Below are 24,612 nucleotides of genomic sequence, written 5' to 3' on the forward strand. Positions count from 1 at the left end.
AGATTCTGAGCTTAATTTGGGATCACAACTTTAAAATGCGTTTTCTGGCCTTTAGAAGCGTTTTTTCGAGATTCTGAGCTTAATTTGGGATCACAACTTTAAAATGCGTTTTCTGGCCTTTAGAAGCGTTTTTTCGAGATTCTGAGCTTAATTTGGGATCACAACTTTAAAATGCGATTTCTGGCCTTTAGAAGCGTTTTTTCGAGATTCTGAGCTTAATTTGGGATCACAACTTTAAAATGCGTTTTCTGGCCTTTAGAAGCGTTTTTTCGAGATTCTGAGCTTAATTTGGGATCACAACTTTAAAATGCGATTTCTGGCCTTTAGAAGCGTTTTTTCGAGATTCTGAGCTTAATTTGGGATCACAACTTTAAAATGCGTTTTCTGGCCTTTAGAAGCGTTTTTTCGAGATTCTGAGCTTAATTTGGGATCACAACTTTAAAATGCGTTTTCTGGCCTTCCTTAAGACGCGTTTTTTCGGCGATTCTGAGCTTAATTTGGGTTCACAACTTTAAAATGCGTTTTCTGGCCTTAAGACGCGTTTTTTCGGCGATTCTGAGCTTAATTTGGGATCAGAACTTTAAAATGCGTTTTCTGCCCTTTAGAAGCGTCTTTCGGCGATTCTGAGTTAATTTGGGATCACAACATAAAATGAATTTTCTCGTCTCAGAAGCGTTTTTTCGGCATTCTGAGCTTAATTGCTAGAAATGCAATCAGGATCAACAAAGCCAAGCTATATTTCATAACATACATAATCGATATAAACAAGTCATCGCACATATCAATCTCTTCCAAGAATTGCTACATGATTCACTCAAGTTCTAAAAACTTACTTCGTCTGTTCATTGGACTTCACAAGTGCCACTGTTCCATGAATCCACGGAAAACCGTTACAATTTTCCCCTATTCTCTTCTGAGACACCTGTCTTAGTGGAGGGAAAAAGGGGGTGTTGTACTAAAAACCCCTTTTTGGGGCGAAGTACCCCTGCTGTTATCTTATCTACCGATCATATCGAAACCGTCGTTCATCCACCTAGACGAAGTTCGCTGGGCCTTCGGCGTTCTCGTTCAGTCTACTGCCAGACAACGCCCGGATCGGATCGAAAAACGAAAAAATCGCGAAACCACTTGTAACCCATAATAATTAAAAGATATGTTCAACTTCTGATAAGCTGAGGGGTAGATAAGAGTGTGACATGAGTGACTAATTTTAAGGTGTGAATAGTGATTTTGAAATTTTCCTTTCGGGAGAAAAACTAGTGATTTCCATTTGGGGAAAAAAAACAGGAAAATGCGTTGGAAGCTGTGCCTGCTCCTTTTGGGAGCAGTGGTTTTAGCCGGAAGGACAGTGAATGGGGAAGATTATGAAGATAACTACGATGACGTCATCGATGATAGTACCCAGCTTTCGTCGGATGAAAGTGAAAAAATCGACTCGGTAGTAATTCCGGAAAGTGATCATCAAGATGAGGATGCGATAGTGGTGGAAGAAAGTGAAACCCCTGAAACGGCAGCTGTGGATAAAAGTGCAGTGATCAGTTCCAAGGCCGCGATCGCCGTCAGTGGGAACAAAACCGGACGATACATGAACTACGACGATTTCAGTTCCAACCTGGACGATTACGATCCCAACTACAATTGGGCAGGTAAGGTGACATAGTTTTAAGTTTGTTGAAATGTCAGAAAGAGAAAATTATGTCAACCAAACATAGGGAACATAGATTTTTTTTTCTGTGGAACATAACCGCGCCGTATCAGGAAAAAATTTGCGCCCAACCTGGTGAAATAGTTATAGGTTTCCTCGAGTTGTTATCTTATCGTCGGGGCCACTCGATGAGTGAGCGAACGTTCTTCAGCGATAAGTCATTAGGAGGGGTGCTTCCAAGGAATACGCCCTTTTCGGAGATAAGTTTCTGGCCTTGATCGGGGTACTTTATGCCATATGGATGACTAACTCAGTTCATGGAAATTAATTTTATCAGTGTAGGCAATTAAATTTTTACTCCGAGGGTAGCTTATGATATCAGATTCCAATTCTTTTTTTATTTTTTTTACTTTGGGGAGATTTTACAGATAAAAAATGGCGGATATTTTCGTGAAAAATCGTAGTTTTTATTTCAAACAGCCACAAAAATTTCATAAAAATTTTGTTAAAAGTTAAATAAAAACGTTGGGGTCCAGAAAAACATCTATTAAAAATATTTTGCTTTGATTTTTTGACTTCAGATGATTCTGTGCTGAGATACAGTGTCCACCGCAAATCCTGTTTTCTAAAAGGCATCCTCGAAAGTGCTCCGTCACCGGCTCATTTTTCAATATTTTTCTACGAAAAAAATACCAAATGTTCTTTTAACAATGCTTTGTATAATGCAAAAAATTTGAATACAATTGTTCGAACGATAGCTCTAGAAAAAAAATCGTGAAATTGGTGTTTTTTTTTACCCGTTAGACCCTAACCCCCCCCCCTTAAGAAAAATCAATAACCAATACCAATTTTATCATATTTTTCAAATTAAAAGATAATTATCCAAAATTTATATTGACATAAAAAACTGAATATTGTTAAACATCCAGTATTTTCAAATTCTGTGAAATCTGTGAATATTTCTAAAACTCTGTGTTCTGTAACACAGATTTTGTGATGAAAATTAGCACAAAATTCTGTGAAATTATAGCTTTTTCTGTGATTTTGGCAACCTTGCTTCTAACCAAGCTGCCTGGCTGTGCGCGTGTATGTCAGCAGGCAGTAAAGCAAAACAGTTTCACCTTTTCAGTTCTCTTTTCCATTTTAAGGCACTATGAAAATTAACGCTCGTTCTCCATCTGCCTCAGGTGGTACACTGGTTAAATTGTCTGATGGGCAAGATGAAGTGGAAAATGTTGTGAAGTTCGATTCTCATCGATGGTATTTTTATTTTTTTTTCTTGTTTGATAAGATGAATTATCCAAAAGGATGAAAATCTCATAAAATGTTTTTCTTGTTTCGCTTAAACGTTTGTATTAAGTGGTCCTGCATCATTTTGCCCGAGAGCTCGAGTCTTTATGCCAGTGATGAGAAAGCAAATATTTCTTCTGTGGCGCAATGCACATTTCAGAACATTTTCGGCACACAGCTAGCTCTGATCGGTATTGAAATTTTGCAACTTCTTCTTTGGGCGCATCTGGAATAAAGTGTTTAAATATATTTTCTCAAAAAACTAATAAATTTTCGAAAACCAGAACCAGATTTGAATCAAATCGAAGATCAGAATCTGTTTGTGCACCATTCATTTGTTTTTTTTTTAGTTTTCTTCGTGTGAAACACGCATATGCACCTTCTTTGCCGTAGCTGTTATAAATATGAAATTTATGAAATTTTCAGTGGAGCTACCTACTAGTGTAATATGTATACATGTGCAAATTTTTTTTGACGTTCTGTCAAGTGGTTTTTAGATATCGTCCAATACAGAAGGTCATTTAATAATTTTTTTGGGCAGGATCACGACAATCAAAAAATTCGATTGGAGAAGTGAAAAAATTATTTATTTGTCACTAGTTCATCTAGGTGACTAATAAACACGTCTGACTTCATTTCTGACACGAAAAAAACTGCCCACCGTGAAAATATACGAAATACGGTGGTCAAGCCGTGCGCAAAATATTGGATTCGCTGGCGGGGAGATATTTTGAAAAGTTACTTAAAGGACAGCAAAAAAAACGATTTAGCGGGCACCTGGAAGATTTCCAGCCAGAAATCGTTGACAAGTCTCGCCTGGATGCGCCGGAGATGAACCAAGAGAAAAATTTGTTTTTAGCAATTCTGGTGGCTGGTGATCTTTGAAAGCTGCAGGTCAGTCAGTGATACATAGCTATTGACACTCATAGCTATGAATGACTCAAGAAACAAAGAAGGTTGCCTCCAAATGTGACCTTTTTCCCTGGAATGGCGTAACTACTCGAAAACAGAGGTGAAGTGATTAAAAGTCAAATATGTTGTATTTGTAACGAAGGAGTACAATCTGCTAAAATTGCAATATCTTCGATCAAATAAAAAGTTTGAGTCGTTTTGAAAGTCAAGCTTTAGGAAACAGAAAAAGTAAACAAAAAAAAGGCTTTTATGTGGAAAAAGGGTGATTCATAGTATGCATTATAGATGGCGCACTTGGCGCTCAAAAATTAAAGTCGATGAACTTCTTCTTTGGACACTATCTCAAAAAGCACTTGGCAGAACGTCACAAAAATTTGCACATGTGAACATGGCATTACTAGGTAGCTTTCATGAATATTTTATCAACTTCCAGCCCAATTTGAGCCGCAGCCCGTGGCGTAGAGAATAGTCTTCAACTCTTCTAAGCCAGCGGGCATGATATCGAATCCCGGTCACGGCATATTTACATAGTAGACTTTCTGTCGGTTGTTGGTTTCAGCATTTGTAAGATGCTAGTCACCATACCTTCGAAAGATGTACGCCTAGAGTTAAGAAAACAGAATCTCTTCGAGGAAACATCAAGTTTCATTGAGATTCTGTACGTGAAAGTAAATTTTATAAAATCGTCCAAAAATAACTAAAAAATTAACGATTACATGTTTCTCGTGTAACTTTATTTAACATCATCCATGGCATCATTAAATTTCTTCGAATTAGCAATTTTTTTTACAAGGTACATAAGGTATTTGTAAAAGAAATTTGGAACTAATTACCAGCTTAAGATTAACTTTACGGAAATCATTAAATTCAACAAAATTAGATCTGGAATCATCAGCGTATTTTTACGATAAAACATTATTCTTTTTTCAAGTATTTTTTCCTTTCAGTTTCACCTAAAAATGATCATGGTCAGAATCTAAATCACGATAATGGTAATGATGAAGATTTGGAGTAGAATCAGAATCAGAATCGAGACTCGGATCAAGATCAGGGTGTGGTTCAAGATCACTATCATTAAGGACCACGGATCGGAATAAGGAAGAGGAACTGGATCTGCGTCTGATCCAGGGTCAGGGTCAAGTTATAAATCAGAATCAGAATCAGGATTTGGATCAGGAAAAGAATTAGGATCAGCGTCAACTTCTTGATCAGGATTAGAATAAGAAACAGGGTAGATTTGGTTCACGATCATGATCAGGGTCAGGATTAAAATCAAATTCTAGGTCCGAATTAGAATCAGAATCTGAATCATTGTAAAATCCACATTCAGAATTTGTATAATGTTCAGCGTCTGGACTAGGAGCAAGAATGACAAATGACAAAAAAAAAATAGCTGGAAAACTGAAACAGAACTGGATCAGGATCAGAATCAGAACAGGATAAGAGTCTACATCTGTGATCTCATCCAGAATGAAGCTCAGGTTCGGGGTTTGGATCTGCATTAAGATTAGGATTAAGATCAGAATCTAAAATTTATATGATTTTAATATTATTTTAAGATAAAAAAATCAGCAATCTCGTGAAGTTGACTCAGCAAAACAGCGATATTCTACTGTTGATTATGTAAATAAACAGAGAGTTATTAGAAAGGTTTAGCGATCAGAAAGTTGTTTGAAACAACTTTATTTCATGTTTCTATCAGATCTTCAGAAAAAAATAACTTCTACAAATAAATGTGAGAGTGTTAAGAGTACACAAATAAATTGTTCTATATACCTGCGAAATTGTCTTTTCATGAAACGGAAAACTACAGCTTTTCATTGCCCAGAAAATAAACTTCGCAATAAAAATATTGCAATCGAAAATAAATATTGAAATTTTTGTACAAAATATTCAACGTTAAATTTGCCTCTATTCGGATCCTTAATCAACTCTTTAACGTGGTCAGAAGAATTCCTGGTTGAATCAACCTCAAGATAAGGTTGAAACGACTGATTATGCAACACTGAATCAGCCATGCATGTATGTTTGAGTTTCATAAAAGTTGACGACAACTTGTAATCGAACACAATGCGATTGTTACTTAAGATATTTCAATAAAATTGAAGTTTAAGTAGTGTTCTTCTGCTTAATATTAATTAACATACACCTAAAGCTTTAATGTTCCTTGGTTTCAAACCAGTTCAATAGAATGGAAATACATCACAGCATCATTTAGGAAAAAAAATGATCAGAAATTTTGTTTTATGATTGACTGTTGATTTTACAGCATTTATAGTGCCAACATTTCGAAAAATTTTCAAAAGATCTTGATAGTTTTTTAAACCTTTTTTTTTTTGATGGGATCTAGCATAAGGTTGCCAGATTTCCCGGTTTAATCCGGGGTTGCCCGGATATTTACTACAAAATTTGGGAACAGTCTGGCTCGGCCCGGTTGCCCGGATTTCCTCGCAAAATGCTCGGATTTATTCACTTTATTTCGCAAACAAAAAAAAAGCAAATTGTGCTGTATTTTTTCATTTTTCCCTCCAAAACGAAACGAGCAAGTTTTATAAAAATAATCATGGAAGGTTTTTTTGGAAGCCTAAAATACGATTCAAAATCTGTCGATGAGTTTTGATGAAAAACATTTTTTTTACAATTTTTTTTACTTTATTTTTGTTGAGTAATTTCTGGGTTTTGTCAAAATTTGCCCGGATATTGCCCGGATTTTTGATCATCAATTTTGAATCAGTTGCCAGATTTTAATATTTTGCCAGATTTTTATATAAAATTGCCCGGATTTGCCGACCCGGCAAAAAATGCTGAAAAAATTCTGGAAACCTTAATCTAGCATCAACTCTTTACGTTTGCTTTTGGAAGAACTAACGAAAAAGTGTTTTTTCTTTCTTTCCAAACTATTCCTAGGTAATGTTATTGAAATATGATCATAAAAATAACAGAAAAACTATATGATTGCGAGGCTTTTCGGCCTGTAGACATTTTTCAGCATAAAAAATCAGGTTTATCAGTGAAATTAAAAAGAAATTTAAAGATTTGGAGAAAATTAAAGTATCAATTCGAAATAATTTGAATGGCTCGATGTGAAAGAAGTTTTCTAAGGATCGTCATTGTTAATCAATTTAAAATTTGGGAAAAAATGGTGCGATTCAATTGCCGGATATTAATGCGGAATTCCGGATTATTTCCTAAACATGTTCACATTTTTTGAGTAGATGAACGTAAAACATAGATGTAAGACGAAATAGGTGAAAGAAGAGATAAGAGATGTGAGACTTGAGACTTGAGACGTGAAACGTGATTCGTGAGACGCAGAAAAATGAGCCATGAAACATCTGTGAAATGTCCGAGAAATTGGAGAACGGTTGCCATTGACCGAGTGAATTTTAGGAATAATGTTCGTCAAGTTAAGTCGTGAGACAGAATACTACGAAAATAAATAATGTTATAGAGGCTATTCGTGGTCGACGCCACAATTAAAAAGGAATCAAGCTGGGATTAATTTTGCGTGTATTGGGCAAAATTAGAAAACTCAACCCCCCATTATCCCCGAAATGGCGTGTACTCACTCGTTTTCACAAAATTGCAACATGCTTCCTCCCTCCTCGGAGTTGGCGGCGGACCCACTGGACATTCGCCACCGGTGCGGCGATTGAAATTTGTTGGCGGCTGCTCCTTCAAATATTCGCCACCGATGCGGCGACCAGAGGTGAACGAATTCAGCAGCTGCACCACCTGGATTTCGCCACGGGTGCGGCGATTGAGCGCCCTCTGAATCGGCGGAGGTTGGCCCCGCCGCGACGAAGAACTTCGGTCCAGAACGGCAGCGGTACCCTGGAATCCTTTCGTCACTGGTGCGGCGACGAAAGCGAACCCTTTTGGCGGCTATGCCACCAGACGTTGTTCGCCACTGGTGCGGCGATGAAAAGCGAACCTGTTCGCCTCGGCTCGCCGCCAGTGCGGCGATAGAGCGCAATCCTTTTCGCACCGATTCGCCGGGATTCTCCCACCGGATCGGCGATAGATGGCCGGCGGATTCGGCGATCGTCCCTGGGCTCCTTCGCCACTGGTGCGGCGAGGGATTTTTTCCCATCCGGGAATTAGACTGCAATCCGGTGGCTCTTTCCGCAGTTCGCCGTCGCGCTCCCACCGCCTCAGCACCGGAACTCCCGAAAGAATGATTTTTTTTTTTGACGGGAATTTGACAGACGACTTTCCAACGTCGCCAACTTTTGAGAAAAAAAAACATCGGAGTTCCCAGTGGGGAATTTGCAAGCGAATTTCGTCTGAATTCGGACCAATTTCCTTCTAATTTGTCGATTTTCTTTTCAAATTTTCCAGACCGGGGTTTTTTCTGTTTCAGTTGCACGTTCAAACATTTTTAATGCCAGGGTGAGTATTTTTTTGGGAAGAAGTGTTGCCATACTGCTTATATCATATCAAATTAACTTTGAACATCATCGAATAAATTCAAACGTAACAATAAATAATGACATGTGTGGCACAAAATATGAGACGTCTAAACAGGGCCCTGCAGGGGTGTCAGATGGCCTGATTTTTCAGGATTTGTCCTGATTTTCTGTCATGCTTGTTCGAAAACGCTTAAATAGTCCTGTTGTTTTAAAAAATGGTCTTAAATATGTACTAAATTGTTCTGATTTTCAAAAAAAAGAAGATTGTATTTGAATTCATAGTTAATCTGCAATAAAATAGTTTAACCCCATTAACCGATGATAATCTTCGGTACAGAAAATATCTCATTGGTGGTTTTACACCTGTTTTCTTAGCGAGTTCCCGAATTTTTGACAAAATCACCTGGCATCTCCGCGTAAGTAGATGTTTTTTGACATCAGACGTGAAACGTAAGAAGAAAAGCTTATAAAGATAAAACATCAGTTGTGACATGTTAGATATGAGGCGTTAAACTTGAAAAGGTTAGACATGCAACGTAAGAAGCGAGAGATGAGACTGAGGGATGTGATGTGAGAGGTGAGATGAGAGCCCCAATACGTGAGACTGTACGACGTGATAAAGTGAGAAAACGTGGACATATGAAAATGTAAGATGTAAAAAAGTGAGACATGAGACGTGAGAAGTAATATATGAGAAGAAACGTAACTCAAGGTTCAATAAAGTGAGGTTTACAAGTCTTATGCAGTGAGAAAATGATGTTACAGTTAAATGTGAGAAGGGAGATTTGACATGTGAGACATGTTACGAAAAGCTGGAGAAAGTGAGATGAGTCGTAAGGCATGAAACGTAAGAGATGAGATGTAAAACGTGAGAAAGTGAGATGTGAAAATGAAGAAGTAAGATGAAAGACTTGAAAGGTGAGACGTAAGATATAAGACCACGAGACGTAAAAAGTAAGGTGAAATTTTAGACGTGAGAAGTGAATTGGTAGGTTCATATTCTGGGTCTAATTTTTAGTTTTAGTTTACTTTTTAAGTGTAGTTTAAACTTTTTTTTTGATATTTTTGCAAATTTTTTAAAAGAGTCCTGTTTTCTGATCTAGGGTTGTAGTTATATTTCTATGTTCCTTTTTGCAAGCGAAATAATCGTGCTTTCGAAATTTTACATTTCGTTATCACTTTATTCAATGCATTTTGTGACGGTTCCAAGTGCTCTTATGCAGTTTCCGTGGGATTATTATTATTCAATTTGGTAATATTTCCTTTTAAAAAATTTCGCATTTTATTTTCTTTGAAATTTGAGAACAAAATTATTGTCTCTTTTTCGTTTTTTTTTTTTGGCCTGATCCAATATTTCATAATTTTAGAATTAGGCATATTCCCTCGTCATTTTTTATTTGAGTTTTCAATTGTAGTTTGTTCTAGGGTTATTTTCCGAGATTTAAATTTGACTGTTGAACTTAATCCTTGTAAATTGATGAAATTTGAAGTTGACTTTTGTTAATAGTCGTTGTTAACATTATTTGGTTACTTAAGTTGAATGGAATTCTTTGGGGTTGAATCATTTTGAGACTTGTTATAGGCGAAGCTATCCTGGATTTTCAATTTCACCACGTGTTGTGCAATGTGCAAAACTGCAAAACAATTTGATTTCAAATAATTGAAATTCACTTGTCATCGATTCCAAGTTAAGTGAATCAATGACGAATGATGTCTCATTCAACGGTTCCCGGTAAGGCAAAACCAAATATGTACCGTGTAGTAATCGACGAGACCCTACCTGGCCATCGCATCGTGTCTTATCTCTGGACGCTTATCTTTCCCTCTCGGGCTACAACCTACCGATTGGCTGGCTACTCAAATATTGCAAAACAGCAACACAACGAAGCGGCAGTGTTGATGCATTAGTAGGCACCTGAGTTCTGCCCCAAGAAATGCTCTACAAAGTGCGTTTTCAGGGTGCGGAAAAGTTCGTTATCTCTATGGCGCGCGCAAACAAACAAACCCGGAGCAGGTACCTTCCTCGGGTTGGACCTGGGGTAAGGCTGAATCGCGGCCAAGTAGGGCAATGCAACCATGTTGCTAGTCGTAATCTAATCAATGAAGAGTAGGGAAAATAAACTTCGCTGGGCAACACAACGATCGAGCACCTCGATTATTACGACAGGTGGAGTTATTTTTAGGACCGTTATCCATGACTGTTTCTCTTGCTAAACTGAATTACTGAAATTTGCTTTTATGCTTGAAAAACAATTTATAACAAGGAAATTTGTCTGAAATTAAACATTACGCCACAAGATTCAAGTTTTCAGACCGTCTGATCTCAAGGCCGTAGGACCTTGAAAGCATTGGACCTTGGGGCCGTAGAACCTTAAGGTCGTAGGTTCTATAGACCGTAGGACCTTGAGGCCGTAGGACCTTGCAGCCGTAGGACATCAAGGCCGTAGGAGCTAGAGGCCCTAGGACCTTGAGGCAATAGGATTTTGAAGCTGTAGGATCTTGAGACCATTGGACCCTGTGGCCGTAGGACCTTGAGGCCATTGGACCTTGGGGCCTTAGGACTTTTAAGCAGTAGGACCATGAAGCTTTAGAACCATATGGTCATAGCAACTTGAGGTCATAGAGCTTTGAGACCGTAGGACTTGAGGCTGTAGGACTTTGAGACCGTAGGACCTTAAGGCCATAGGTCATAAAAGCCGTAGGACCTTGACGTCTTAGAATCTTGAGGCCATAGTACCTTGAAGCCGTAGGACCTTACGGCTATATGACTTTAAAGCCACAGGATCTTGAGGCCATATGACCTTGAGGACGTAGAACCTTGGGGTCGTAGAACCTCGGGCCATAGGACCTTGGGGCCATAGAACCATAAGGCCGTAGGTCATGAAGGCCGTAGGACCATCCAGGCCGTAGGACCATTAAGGCCGTAGGACCATTAAGGTCGCAGGATCTTGAGGTCGTAAGACCTTGAGGTCATAGGACCTAGTGGCCGTAGGACCATGAACCTAGCGGCCGTAGGACTTTAAGACAGTAGGACCTTAAGACAGTAGTACCTTGAGGCCGTAGAACTTTGAGGCCGAAGGACCTCGAGAATATAAGACCTCAAGAAGTAAATCATCATGCCGTAGGTCAATGAATCTCGATTTTTAATTAAAATTTTAGCGTAGAATTACGATCAAATATAATTTAAGAAAATCAAACCTGTATAAACACACTGCTAAACTTTCTCACAGACCCCATACAACGAACCCAGCCCAAGGATCCACCCAACTTCCAAACCGATGAAACGGCCTACACCATTACCCCAACACGGTTGGCCCAACTGCGAAGTCAATTCCTGTACCCGTTCTACGACCGAGGCGGTCCGGAAAATATCGGAGATCGTCAGCGAGATATCCACGCCTCGATGCCACAGATCCACAAGAACTTCAACTTCCAGTTGCCGTTCTACGGGTTCCGATTCAACTACACCCGAGTCTCGATGAACGGTTTCCTGGAGTTCAGTGATCCACCGGAACATTACACCTACCCGTTGACCTTCCCCATCAAGGATTGGCCCCGGCGCAATGATCCCTCGTTCATCGGGATCTTCTTCTCCAAGTGTCGTATCGGGCGTATTCACGATACGGATATCGATCAGCGCGAGCCGGGAGTGTACTTCCGGATGGAGCGAGATTTGCAGGGCCGTACTGATCGACCGGGAGTGGAAATGCGAGAGCGTGTTATGTGGGACATCCGAGAGGGTGTGGTGGGCTCTGATACCTTCATTCCGAAGCACGTCATCATCACCACCTGGAAAAACATGAGCTTTGCCGGTGGTATCGATAACTCGCTGTTTAAGGTCAGTTGGTTGTTTTGGGTTGAAGAAGTTCTTGTAATAAATTTGTATTGTCTTTTATAGACTAACACCTTCCAAATGGTTTTGGCTACCGATGAAGTCTACACCTATGCTATCTTCAACTACGTGACCATAAATTGGTCTTCGCACACTGAAGCCGGTGGTGATACTACTGGAGGAGAAGGAGGTGTCCCAGCTTTCGTAAGATTGTATTCTTGGTTTGAAGATCATATAGAATAGCTAAGTTGCTTCTTTCAACAGATTGGCTTCAACGCCGGAAACGGAACCCAAGCGTACGAGTACAAACCCTACAGTCAGGCGTCGGTCCTTCGTGATCTTACCAATCGTGGGTGGGCCAACAATTTCCCGGGTCGACACATTTTCCGCTTGGACGAACGGATAATGCTTGGAACGTGCAACAAAGATATTGACGCATCGCATCTTCCGCTGGTGTTTGCACCGGAGTCCGGAAACATGTTGGGCGGAACTGTGGTCAACATTACCGGGCCATGCTTCTCGCCGGGCGATCGGATCTCTTGCCGATTTGATACGGAGGAAGTTATCGGTACCGTCATCGATACGAACCGGGCCATCTGTGTGCAGCCGTTCTTGAAGGCCCAAGGTTACATTCGGTTCGAAATTTCGATCGGCGTTGAGCGTTACAAGTGGAGAGGCCGATACTTTGTCGAGACACCGGCTACGGCTACTGATCGCATCTTCTTCGACACGGACGATGTTCATCGGCGAAACCCTTCCGAAATCCGTATCACCTGGAATCGATACAACTTGACCACCAATTTGAACGCCAACATTCAGATCTCGCTGTGGGGTTATAGAGAGGCAACCATTCGGTAAATTTTTAGGTTTTGGTTGCCAAAAGCCTTCTTTACTAATAGAAATTTTTTCTAGCCCTGAGCTTGAATACATCGACATGATCGAAACTCAGATACCGAACAGTGGAGCGTACACAATTTCCCCGGCCAACTACCGACTCCGAGACAATGTTCGCAATGTTGACATGCAGTTCGGTTTTCTTCAGATCAATCTTACGAGCCCGGACCAGTCAAACACGCAAGGAATCACTCCGTGAGTTACTCTTAGAATATTTTTTGTAGATTTAGGTTTAAATGTATCCTTACTTTTCAGTACCCTCTGGTCGAAGCCCATTCCACTTGGGTGGTACTTCGGACCACAATGGGAGCGAATCCACGGCAGAAACTGGCCCCGAGCGCTTTGCGAAAACTGGCTAATGACTGACCGATTCTTGCGTAACTTTGCCCACGAACTCAGCCTGTGTCCCTGTACTCTGGAGCAAGCCCTCTACGACAAGGGTCGATTCTTGCCGGATCTGGAGTGTGATCGTGATTCCAATCCTACCTGTCTTCACCATAGGGGAGGAATACATTGTGTCCGATCGGGTCAACCTTCTCCGCAGGGATCTGAGCAGCAATGTTGCTACGATCGTAACGGCTTCCTGATGCTTTCGTATGATCAAATGTGGGGTTCAAGGCCACGCCGTAATCACAACATCGGTCAGATTCCATGGAACGAAGCTAACAAGGTGCCAACTCTCTCTACTTGGTTCCACGACGTGCGACCTTACTATTCCTGCTGTATGTGGCAAGATGAACAGGCCGTTGGTTGTGAAACCTTCCGGTTCGAGCGAAGACCCTCTCAGGACTGTATCGCTTACCAGGCTCCAGGAGTTGGTGCCGTCTTCGGCGATCCGCATATAGTCACCTTTGACGGACTACAGTACACCTTCAACGGCATGGGTGAGTTCGTGTTGCTTCGGGGTAACAACGGCCGTGAAAGAATCGACGTTCAGGGACGCTTCGAGCAGGTTCCACGTAACATGCACGGAGATGTGCGAGCCACCCAGCTTACTTCGGTGGTGGCACGAGGTAACACATCTACGATTATCGAGGTCCGCTTGAGACCAAGGGAAGCCCAATGGCGCTACCGGCTGGATGTGTTTGCCGACGAACGAAGAATCTACTTCGATCGGCAGAGTTTGAAGTTCCAGCACTTTGACGGAGTCACCGTGTACACACCGACCTACATTCTGAACCAATCGGAAGTCGTCATTATGTTCTCTTCTGGTGTCGGTGTCGAGGTTGTCGAGAACAATGGCTTCATGACGGCTCGCGTTTACACCCCTTGGAGCTTCATTGTGAGTATTCTATTTTTATTTGTGGATACTTTGTAGACCAACTTCTCACTTTCTATCCGCAGAACAAAACAAGAGGTCTTTTCGGAAATTGGAGCTGGGATATGCAGGACGATCTTGTCACCCCGGAGAGTGTCATTATAACACCTAATCTGAACAACTTCGAAACCATACATAGACAGTTTGGAATGCGATGTACGTTTTTTGATAAATTCTATCAACCAGGTTTTACCAAAATTTTAAACCATTCCAGGGATGTTATCGGACCGAGAACAGGAAGGAGTAGGAAGGGCACTGTTTACCAGAGAATTTGGCAGAACATCCAGCTACTACGCGAATTCAAACTTCACGCCCGAGTTCCGACCGGAACCGAGCCAGTTCTTGCCACCTAACCGGACCAACGATGTGATCAGGGCGAGCGAACTGTGCGGCGAGAGCTATCAGTGTCGATTTGACTTCGGCATGTCGGCGAATCGAGAAATGGCCCACTTCACCAAAAACTACCACGCCAGTGCGATCAACATACAGACCATAAACAATAAGTAAGAGGTTTTGGCTGTTTGGTTAAGTAGCTTTTGTTGATTCTTTTTCTCTTTTTAGACGAGTCATTTCCTGTGGTATTTTGGAGACGCCTCGCTTCGGAAGGAAATCTAGTTTCCAGTTCACTCCTGGAGCACGAGTGTCGTTCGAGTGTAACGAAGGCTTCTTCCTGATTGGTGATACCCGTCGAGTTTGTCGCGAGAACGGTCAATGGGACGTACCGGAGTATGGTTTCACTGAGTGTCTCCGTAAGTATTGCTCATCTGTCCGTTCTATTGCTTGTAGTCTGCTCACCCTATTGGCTCTAACCGGAGTGGTCTAACTGGAGGTTTCTTCGCCCCCGTCTAGGCGCTGTATTCTATACCCGTCGCATGGCTTGGATCACTACGGGCATTGTCCTAGCTGTCATGTTACCACTTATCATGTGCATTGTGTGCGGTGTCTATTGCTTCCGTAAGCGGAAGCTCAAGGATGACCCGGACTGGCGAATGCCGCTCCCATCTCGATCGGCTTCCCGAACTACGCTCCGTAATCTGAACAGTGACGGAAGCGAGTACGATGACAACACCATCAAGAAAGTTCGACGCTACGATGCCACCTACAAGACGCACGAACCCTTGGCCGGAAAGCCAGACATTCAGTTCGAGCCGAAGAAAATGGACCTGGATGAAGAAGACATCACGTCCTCGGAAGGAGGTGAATATAGAGATGTAGTTGTGAACGATTTCCAATATAAAAATATGGCTGATCATAAACAACTAGGTCGCCGGAGGATGATGGCCGAGCAGAACGGAGACGCAGCAGGACCATCGATGTTCAGCGAGGACGAAGACAACACCTATCCACCGCCACCTAACGATTCACCCACCCAGGGTTACGGAGCCTATAGCCCAACCTTCAGCGGCATCGATCGGAACAGCAGTTTCGCAACCGAAGATGCCTCTCCGGTCCACCAGAGGCGCCCCGGAGCATTCCCTGTCCAACCCGCGGGATCATTCTACGGTAGCACTGGAGCTGCCAGCCCTACCACACCGATTAACCAAAACGTCGGACTTCCGGCCAGAATAGACAGTCGTTCGACCGAAGTCTAAATCATCCCCGTTTCCTTGACAAAATATTTTAGTACCACCGTGAAACATTCATTTAATATTTTTTCTCTTCTCTATCTTCATTCGCCAGTTTCTGACAAAAGAAACTCATTGCTATTTCAACTTAGTTCAAACAAAGATAACAATCCAGGTTTTTTTCCTCCTAGCGATAAGGCCAAACCATGTACTTAAGATAAGATGAAACCAATAAAGCGTAGAATTGATGTTTTAGAGACACACTAACACTCCTACTGCTTTGACTAACACAAACACTCACACACACTAACATTCTTCCAAGTTTCAGCAACACAGGCAATGCCCGTTTTGGTCGACCATCAATCATGTTTCGATTTCAAATTCAATCTTCAATTTCGTTTATGTATTCTTTCCACTAAACAGGCGAGCAGGAGTACACAGCCAGGAAGGCTGGCTATACGGTAAGTATCGTGCTGATCCTGCTGGTACCGATGGCACTGTTGGGTTTGCTGATATGTCGGGGAATTTTGCGACGCAAAATGGATGAGCAAAACAAGCAGAACGACTTTTAGAATGTTACACAATTTTTAAAATTTGTTGTAGGATTGCATTCGTTGCATCGAATTTAAATATGTGATAGTCATTTAAATAAACATATTCAAAACAATAAATATTTATGAATCAAAAAATTCTATGTTCAGAGATTGATCCGAACTTTGCTTTGAGTTTGTTGTTGGATTTTTTAAATCACAGGCCAGGAATTTTGAAATTACAGAATCACCTGCCGAATTTTTGCAAAAAAAAAAAATGCTTCACTTATGACAAAACAGTCCCAAGTAACCAAAAGTCGCATAGATACTTAATTTTGTGCATCAAAAGTTCACATTTGGCTAGATAAAAGGTACTCGAGAGAAATGAAAATAAGTGCTGGTTTTGGGATTCTGAACGAACATAAAAAGTCTAAACAAGTAGCATAGAACATTTTTGTGCGTTGCAAGTACTCACGATTAATTTGGATTCCTCCTAGTTTGTTTTGGAAAAAAATTTTACATCCTTTGGTGAATAGATACGAATGTTTACATTTTTCAATATCGCCTGCTTTGAAAAAGCGATAATTCTAAGTTTCATTTATATTGATGTTTAAAATAACAGCAATCTAAGAATTAGCCATGGTACAGAGGTAGCGTGTTCAGTTCTCACCTCGTTGGTTCAGGTTCAAATCTTCAAGCATGCAAATTTTTCAAGTAAGTATAAAACTCATTCACAGTTGAAGCAATATTTAGTTAGAATAAATAGGTATAACAATCCAAAGCAAGGAAAAGTATGATTCTTTTTTCATTAATTTTTATTTTTCGAGGTCTCGTGTGGAGGCTGAATAGCCTTCTACTCAGCTTCAACTATGGACTTTGAAAGTATCGATACGAACTTAAATTTAAGGCTGAGTAGAATGCTATTCATTCGTTAAGCAAAGCTGAGTAAGCTTCTAAGAGCCTGTTTTATGGAACTTTTGGTTACTTGGGAGTGTCAAGGCTTTCAGAAACATTTCCCGATAAATTCAACTTCAGGAACTAAGCTCCAGGAAGCTTTTATTAAGTTCATAACAATTACATACTCATAATGCTTTATATTTAGAACATGGTTATTCTTCAAAAAACCGCGAAACGAAACGAAGCCGCCTAAAAGAAGTACCTAACAGGACAATTCCAACCAATATTTAAAAGGGCTAGGTAGCATCCAAGGTAAGACCGAAATCAAAATGTAAACCAGCTCATGTGAATAAGCTACTTAGGACTTGGGATTCGCGAGCTCCTAAACCTTCCTTTGAAGAGCGTTTCTTTAGAACGGTTCAACCCTTATCCTAATCATGATAGCTTCCTTCTTGTAGTTTTTGTTTGGTTATTGCGTTCTCGTATCAAAGATTAGAATCAGCTGGAGTTAAGAAATTAAGGACTGCATCTCTTGCAGGGGCTCTAATGAGCAACTAATGCATCCGCTTGGTTATCACGACTATAGATTCCAATAACCTCTCCTCCAACGACTTGATGACTTGGCTCCGCTTGGTTTGACCAGAGTCCCTCTCCTATTTGCCCGTCCGTGTGCCGATCGAGAGCAGCTTATCCTGGACACGCGCCTGTCACAACACTAGTCTAGGGCTTTACGAAAATACTCGAATGATACCCCGAGAAGACATCATCCTAAACAGACTCGAGTGACTCACCTGCCGAAGACATGAAGTCACTCTATCCGACGGTATTCCGCGGCGTGAATACTCTTCTCCCTACGAGATCGACTGTGAAGATGATCAAGTCTTATACCCGCAGCTTCCGTTGTAGGAAGTGCGTTCTACTCGGATACTCCGCGGCGGTAACGCTGGAGATTTCCTACACACGTACGCGACTTATCAGGCAGCTCGACATACACAGGCGGTTAAGTCTTATCTTTGTATGCTTTACTGCTAGGTTCGGACTCACGCTATTCAGATGCTTCCCGGCGGAGGAGTCACCCCACACCGGTTCCAACTCCTCTGCAAGGCTGTCATGATCCGGGTGAACCCATCGCTGACGCCGATGGTGGTACCACTGGTGGTACTGCATCAAGCATCCGTGACCAATCAAGAACTGCGTCATGAGAAATCCACTCCTCAATTTCTTTGATCCATCCAAAATCCGACGTTAGGGATCAAGCGATGGATCCATCGGCAGCGTTCCGAGCTGTTTCACAAGTGCTGCCAGTTGGACATCGAGGCATCTCTGACATGTTTCGGCACATCGGGCATGTGCCTGTGCTCGTAGCAGAAGATATATTCCTCTGACAAGACCAAGATGGGCATGATCCCCGCCACAACATCAGCAGGTACCGAGGACGCTGTTCGGTATGCGTTGGACCCTCCTTCTGCTGCAGCGGATTGCTAAGTTGTTCGACATGGCCCGCGAGCAGGCTGCTGTCGCCATGGCCTCTCTTTTGCATGCGTAGTCGACGTGGGCCGTAAAACTCAGCCGATCGTCGATCATCACCCCCTAGTACTTGATCGCATGCTTGGATTTCATTGCGCACGGTTCAGCTGCAATCGTTCTTGATTGTGCTGAAATCAGGTTTGTGATCAGCACCATCTCGGTCTTGTGGTGAGCCAAGCACAGACTCTTGGAGCGCATCTAACTTTACACCTTCTCTATCGCTACTGTGGCGAGTAGATGGACCTCTTCAGTTGATGGGCTCGATGCCAGGAGAACCACGTCGTCGGCGAATCCCACAAGTCCCACTCTCGTGGGGAGACGCAGTCTCAGCAGTTCGTCGTTAAACATGTTCCACAATACCGGGCCAAGTATCGATCCTTGTAGAACCCCTGCCAAGACACTCACTGTTTCCAGTCACTCACTGGTCATATACTGTAGTTAGTGATTACGGAAATAACACTTCACCATACTACAGATATGTATATGCCGGAATCCTCATATGAATGAGCGACGACGCAATCGCTTCCCAACTGATGCTGTTGAAGGCGCTCTTCACATCAAGGGTGACCAATGAGTCTCCTCTTCTCTTCTTCAGTCTGGCTTCGTCTGCCCCTTCGATGACTAGTCGAATGGTATCCACCGTGCTGAGGTCTTTCCTAAAACCAAACTGTTTATCGGATGGGCCGTTCGCTCCTTCTGTGTTGAGCTATATCCTGCTCTGGACCATCTTCTCTAGCACCTTTCCAGCAGTATCCAGGAGACGTATCGGGCGATAGCCTGATGGGTCACCTGGTGGCTTACCCGGTCTTGGCAGGAGCCCCAAACGCTGCCGCTTTCACACGTCTGGGAAGATCCTCCCATCCACATACTGTTACAGTGATTACTGGAACTCCATGAGCGAGGCCGACGTTAGGGATTCCATCCGGACCCGGAGCTTTGTTCAACTGGAGGGTCTTAGCAATGTACGCTGTGTCTCCAGCAAAATCAACTCCTCCTCACGCGTATCCCAGTCGTATGGGACCTTCATCCATGTGACTTCCTCACGCTGTGGGAGCTCGTTGACGATTTCGCGCAGTTTGTTCGAGCACGTTTCCTGCGGCACACTCCCGCTCCGCGTCTTGGCCATGACAATCCTGTAAGCGTTGCCCCAGGGGTTGTTGTTGGCGTCCTCGCAGAGTTGCCTGAAACGTGCATTTTTGCTAGCCTTGATTGCCCTGCAGAGGGCAGACCTCGCAATTGCGTGAACACTCTTCGCTTCGCTCTCGCTGACAGGGATCTCGCTCTCTGCGTATGTCGCCTAGCCCGTAGGCAGCTAGTACGCAAGTTCGCGATTTCCGTTGTCCACCAGAAGACGGGTTGCCGAGTGTCTTTCCGCTTGGCCCTCCTCGTCATCGCAGCGTCACATGCGTGTGCGAGTACCCTCGTCAGATTTTCCAAGGTCCGCTCCCAATTTAATACTTCGACACAGATGGTTCCGGTCGAATTGTGTTGTCTTCCAGAGGTGTGCTCCTGTTGGCATATCTCTTTTTCCTGTACTTGCGTACTTGCGCCCACACGATAACGGATTGCAAAGTGATCGCTAACGCACCCTCCAGTCACTCGTTCAGCCCAGACTACAGACAGTGACGTAGATCATGGACTCGCTCCCATTCCTGTGGTAGGTCCTTGTATCGCCTACATTCTCCAGGCATACGTTTAGCCTAGTCAAGGCTTCCAGTAGAAGTTGTCCCCTGGGGTTTGTAAGGCGACTACCCCATTCTACGGCCCACGCGTTGAAGTCCCCGCCAATGACAATGGAGCTTCTACCCGTGAGACCTTCAACAATTTTGTCCGTCATGACGCCGAACTTCTCCAGGGACCACCTTGGGGAAGCGTAGCAGCTACAGACGAATATCCCTTTGAATATGGCTATCACGAAGCCTTCCTCTCCAACAGAAACCACCTCTTGTACCATACAGTGTAACTATCAATGATAGGAACGTGTGGGAGTCAGGTGGACCTGCGGTTCTTCCCAGATCGATCCTATTCTTCACTGATGGGTCAAAATTTGATAATAGAACTGGGACAGGGGTGTTCGGACCTAGACTCAGGATCTCAATTCCTATGGCAAACTGGCCAACAGTATTCCAAGTTGAAATTCAAGCAATTTTAGAATACACTTTAGAATGTTTGAAAAGGGGATACAGGTACACAAGTATCTGGGAAAGCACCACTATTGTTCCCAACTGGAAAACAGCGGAGGGAGCAACTCAGGCAAAAAGATTCATTGAATCAAGCGCACGATTCTCGAAAAACATGTTGAATTTAAGTAAGCACGAGTTAAGTAATTACACAGGTCTCTTGACCGAACATTGTCCAACAAAACAGCATCTCAAAAGGATAAACATAATTCAAAACGACGACTGTAGGTCCGAAAAAGAAACTTCAGAGCATGCAGCTGCTGTGCCCTTCTTAATCGAAGAGAGCGAATACTTGGGGCAAAATTGAAAAGCGCACAAGACATATGGTTGCACATAAGTCCTAAAAAGGTTATATCGTACATCTTCGATATTATACTCGAATAAAAAATAAATAAATAAATAAATAAATAAATGAAAAAAAAATTAGACACAATACTCAATCAACATTCAACTGTCACTCGAATCAATAGTGCAGGTGAACCTGAAAGCATATAGTAACGCGGGGTAAATACCACAATAGATCAACTACTGGTCGCAGTGGGCTCTCCCCTATAAGGAAAAAAAATGCGGTATCTTCCTGTAACCCATATCGCGGCCAGTTTGGCTTTATCGGTTACCCAATTACTGCCATCCTAGGTCCTGCAATACGGGTCTGCCGCTAACGTCACGTCCAACTTTTCCTCAATTGCCATCTGCCGCAACAGTTGCTATGCTGAGTGGCAGTGGTTGAGGTTGAGCTGAACCGCTTCTATCCCCGCGAAGGTGCAGCCATCGCCTTTTGAAAGGTGGGGCACCGAGGGTTGCCAGCCCTGTGTCCTCCACCGCAGTGGAGATACTTTGCGTCTTTGGTACAACTAGCCGTCTGATGCCACTCCTATCAGTGCCCTTGCAGGCGAATGATTTGTGTCTGTTCCAGTTGTTGGGGAATGGCTATCTGGCAGACCACCCCACCTTTAGCCGCCCACACTTTAGTGCTGCGTTTGCTGCCGCAACCGGAGCTTCACAAACGTCACCTGTGTTCCGGATTTGGGAGGCGTTTTCCCGCATCCTGATCGAAATCTGGTCCGTTTCGATCTTGCCCAGATCCTTCAGCGCATCCTTAACCTCAACATTCGTGGCCATCTCGTCAAGGTTTTTATCCCTGACGGTAACCGTGGTGCTAAGGACTCGGATTTCCGCAGCCTCGCCGACTATCTCCTGAGTAAGCGCACTGTACTCCGCGCTTTTCACCGTTGAGCCACGTCGGAGATCGAGGATCATCTCGCCGGAACGTGTTCGACGGATTCTCCTGACATCCCCTCCTAGGCCCATCAGCCTATCGCTCATCCTCAACTGACGAAGGACATCCGCGTAGGTACCTTCCGGTGCCTTCACCACCAACGCCTCACCCTTGTTCCTGACCCGGTTGGGTTTGGGCTTGGACTTGGGTTTGGCTTTGGCCTTCGTGGCCTTTTTCCCTATGCGCTCAACAGCTCTGACACCTAGTTGGCGCTTCGGGAACTTGGCCTTTCCCTTCGAAATCTTTTTCGTCCGGATCCTGCCGGACCTTAAGGTCACGGGTACGTTTTTTTAGGGCTCCTGATCTCGACTCTCCTGGAGATCCTCTTTTTCGCTTGCCGTTTCCGGCAAACTCCTCTTCGCCGTCCGTCTGCTGATCTTTTCGGCCGAAATGTATCCGCCCGCAGAGGGGTAATCAGGCTCACCACCGCACTGTTCGCCTTGCTGAACATCGCCATCACGTTGGAGAGTTTCTCCCGCACTTTCATGTGGATGTTAGACTTCTTTCCAGCAAAATCTACAAGATCCTGCATGCCCGCCATTGCCATCGCTAGCTCAGCAAGTGTCTAAAGTCAGGCACAACCTTTTTTTTATTAGTTGTTAACCCAGGTGGTAAATCCAATTTACGGATTGCATTCCAAGGCGCGGCGAGCCACCGCGTCCCCCCAGTTCCTCCGAACTCTCAAATAGTGTTGACTTAAGTCACCACTCAGCGCAACTACCCGATCTTCAAGTCGGGCGCTTGACCACCCGAAGCTCAGATCAAGCTATAGAACGCCCTCATCAGGTCACACTCGCGGTTCGGGCGCAACAATTCCCGAAGCGCGTGTCGAACCCTGACACCTCCGGCAGAATGAGCCTCTCGGACACTGAGGTGTAAACACGTCCCTAAGTGATCGGCCCACCATTGGCCACCACTTTGCGCATCTACTCATTTTGCGAATCGGGTCTATACCCACCGAAGCGCAAAACGAGTTGGCGATCGCTCTCCCTCAGGTCACGTCCGCATATCAGGGCCATGACCCCCCGAAAGCGTGTTGGACCATCACGCACAAACCCAAGTACTGGTACCTAAGTACCCGGGTGCACCACTTCTTCCGCGCGGGTTTGGCGGACCCGTCGACAGCCTCTAGTGGATTTGGTGTAGTTCTCTTGGCCGTACATCTGCAATACGCCGGACTTGCAGACACGTTTCCACTCTGCACCACGGGGAGGTGGAACTACGTCGCAGAGCAGAGCAGTCAGGCACAACCTGAATGTTGTTAGCGGTATACCACTCCATGACCATCCATAATGGAAGATGTCAAATCCGGCCAAAACAGTACAGACAAGTCTTGTTTCTTCGGAAAGGCAGCTAACGTTTTTGAAGACACATTTCAACGTACATTCCCTGGTTAATGGTCCCGTTTGCGACGAAAATATCGCTTTTCAAGCCAAAGGTACATATAGCTTGTCAAACGGTACAGATGTCTTGGCAAATTTTGGCAATTTAGTATGCTTGAAAATGTTTGCCACCTTTCCCCTTCCGGTTGCTGTAGGTATAATACTCTTATCCAGAAAACTGTCTGAAGTCTGCCTTGGCGTAGGTTTCGTCGTCCATTACCACGCAATCGAACTTTGTCAACTATGTCGTATACAGCTTCCGGGGTCTTGTTTTTGCCGTAAGCTTTTTCTCATCGTTGCGTTTTGGAGCCACTACTTCCTTATAAGTCGATAGTTTAGATCGTTTTTTATCTTCATGCACGGTTGTAGACAATATTTCCAACTTATTTGCGACACCTCGAACGGAGAGCTTGAGCCACTCTTCTTTTCGTCACTGCGGCTCCCGTCTTTAGATTTCCCCCAGATCTTTTCAATAAATGTTCTCCGAGCGCTTTTATTACTTTGGTGACGGTCGATTTGGCAAGATTCAACGATTTCAACGCTATTTCTGCGTGCGTGTAGTTTGGATTTTAATGACGCGTGAACAAAATTATTATTTGTAGTTCCTCTTGCTTGACTGGCCGTTGTTGTACGGAATGTCCTCAAAAGCATTCCATTTTGCGTATCAGATGGAGGTGGTCATTTAATCAATTTTGTATTCTAAATCTGGTTTATTATGAATTGCGTAAAGTGCCCTGGAAGAATTTTGTAAATTTTGGAAATTGATTGGATTGAAAATTGGCGGAGCTATTCGAAGCCCTGTATTAAATGAAGTTTTTAAAGCACACCTAATAAATTCTACGTCGAACTGTGCGAATTCATTTTCAGATTCAACACAAAAATTCACGTTGGTATCGGCTCAGAGCACCAAAAACCGAGCCCCCTATGGCGGTTCACCGTGGAATTTGTC

At 43.3% G+C, this 24,612-nt stretch overlaps 1 protein-coding gene across 2 annotated transcripts; it reads left to right on the forward strand.

Annotated features, from left to right (window-relative positions):
* Positions 1 to 1,054: 1,054 nt before the first annotated feature.
* On the forward strand, positions 1,055 to 16,136 carry LOC129739716 (protein mesh). Of its 2 annotated transcripts, XM_055731221.1 has the most exons (11): positions 1,055 to 1,646; positions 11,490 to 12,097; positions 12,158 to 12,295; positions 12,356 to 12,945; positions 13,004 to 13,180; positions 13,241 to 14,267; positions 14,330 to 14,459; positions 14,518 to 14,806; positions 14,865 to 15,052; positions 15,153 to 15,500; positions 15,567 to 16,136. In XM_055731221.1, the coding sequence occupies exons 1-11, from the start codon at positions 1,292 to 1,294 to the stop codon at positions 15,893 to 15,895; spliced, it is 4,179 nt and encodes a 1,392-aa protein (XP_055587196.1). In that variant the 5' UTR covers positions 1,055 to 1,291; the 3' UTR covers positions 15,896 to 16,136. The 2 variants fall into 2 exon arrangements, with proteins under 2 accessions (XP_055587196.1, XP_055587195.1); XM_055731220.1 differs by having other exon boundaries at positions 15,153 to 16,136.
* Positions 16,137 to 24,612: the final 8,476 nt, after the last annotated feature.

Source organism: Uranotaenia lowii, chromosome 1 (assembly GCF_029784155.1).
Source record: "Uranotaenia lowii strain MFRU-FL chromosome 1, ASM2978415v1, whole genome shotgun sequence".
NCBI classification, from domain to species: Eukaryota; Metazoa; Arthropoda; class Insecta; order Diptera; family Culicidae; genus Uranotaenia; species Uranotaenia lowii.

Bases quoted from the DNA above. Each gene is read 5' to 3' on its own strand.
- LOC129739716 (XM_055731220.1), top strand. From the start codon at position 1,292: ATGCGTTGGAAGCTGTGCCTGCTCCTTTTGGGAGCAGTGGTTTTAGCC. The intron at 1,647-11,489 runs GTAAGGTGACAT...ACTTTCTCACAG, and splicing joins TCCCAACTACAATTGGGCAG to ACCCCATACAACGAACCCAG. The intron at 15,053-15,152 runs GTAAGTATTGCT...GCCCCCGTCTAG, and splicing joins TGGTTTCACTGAGTGTCTCC to GCGCTGTATTCTATACCCGT.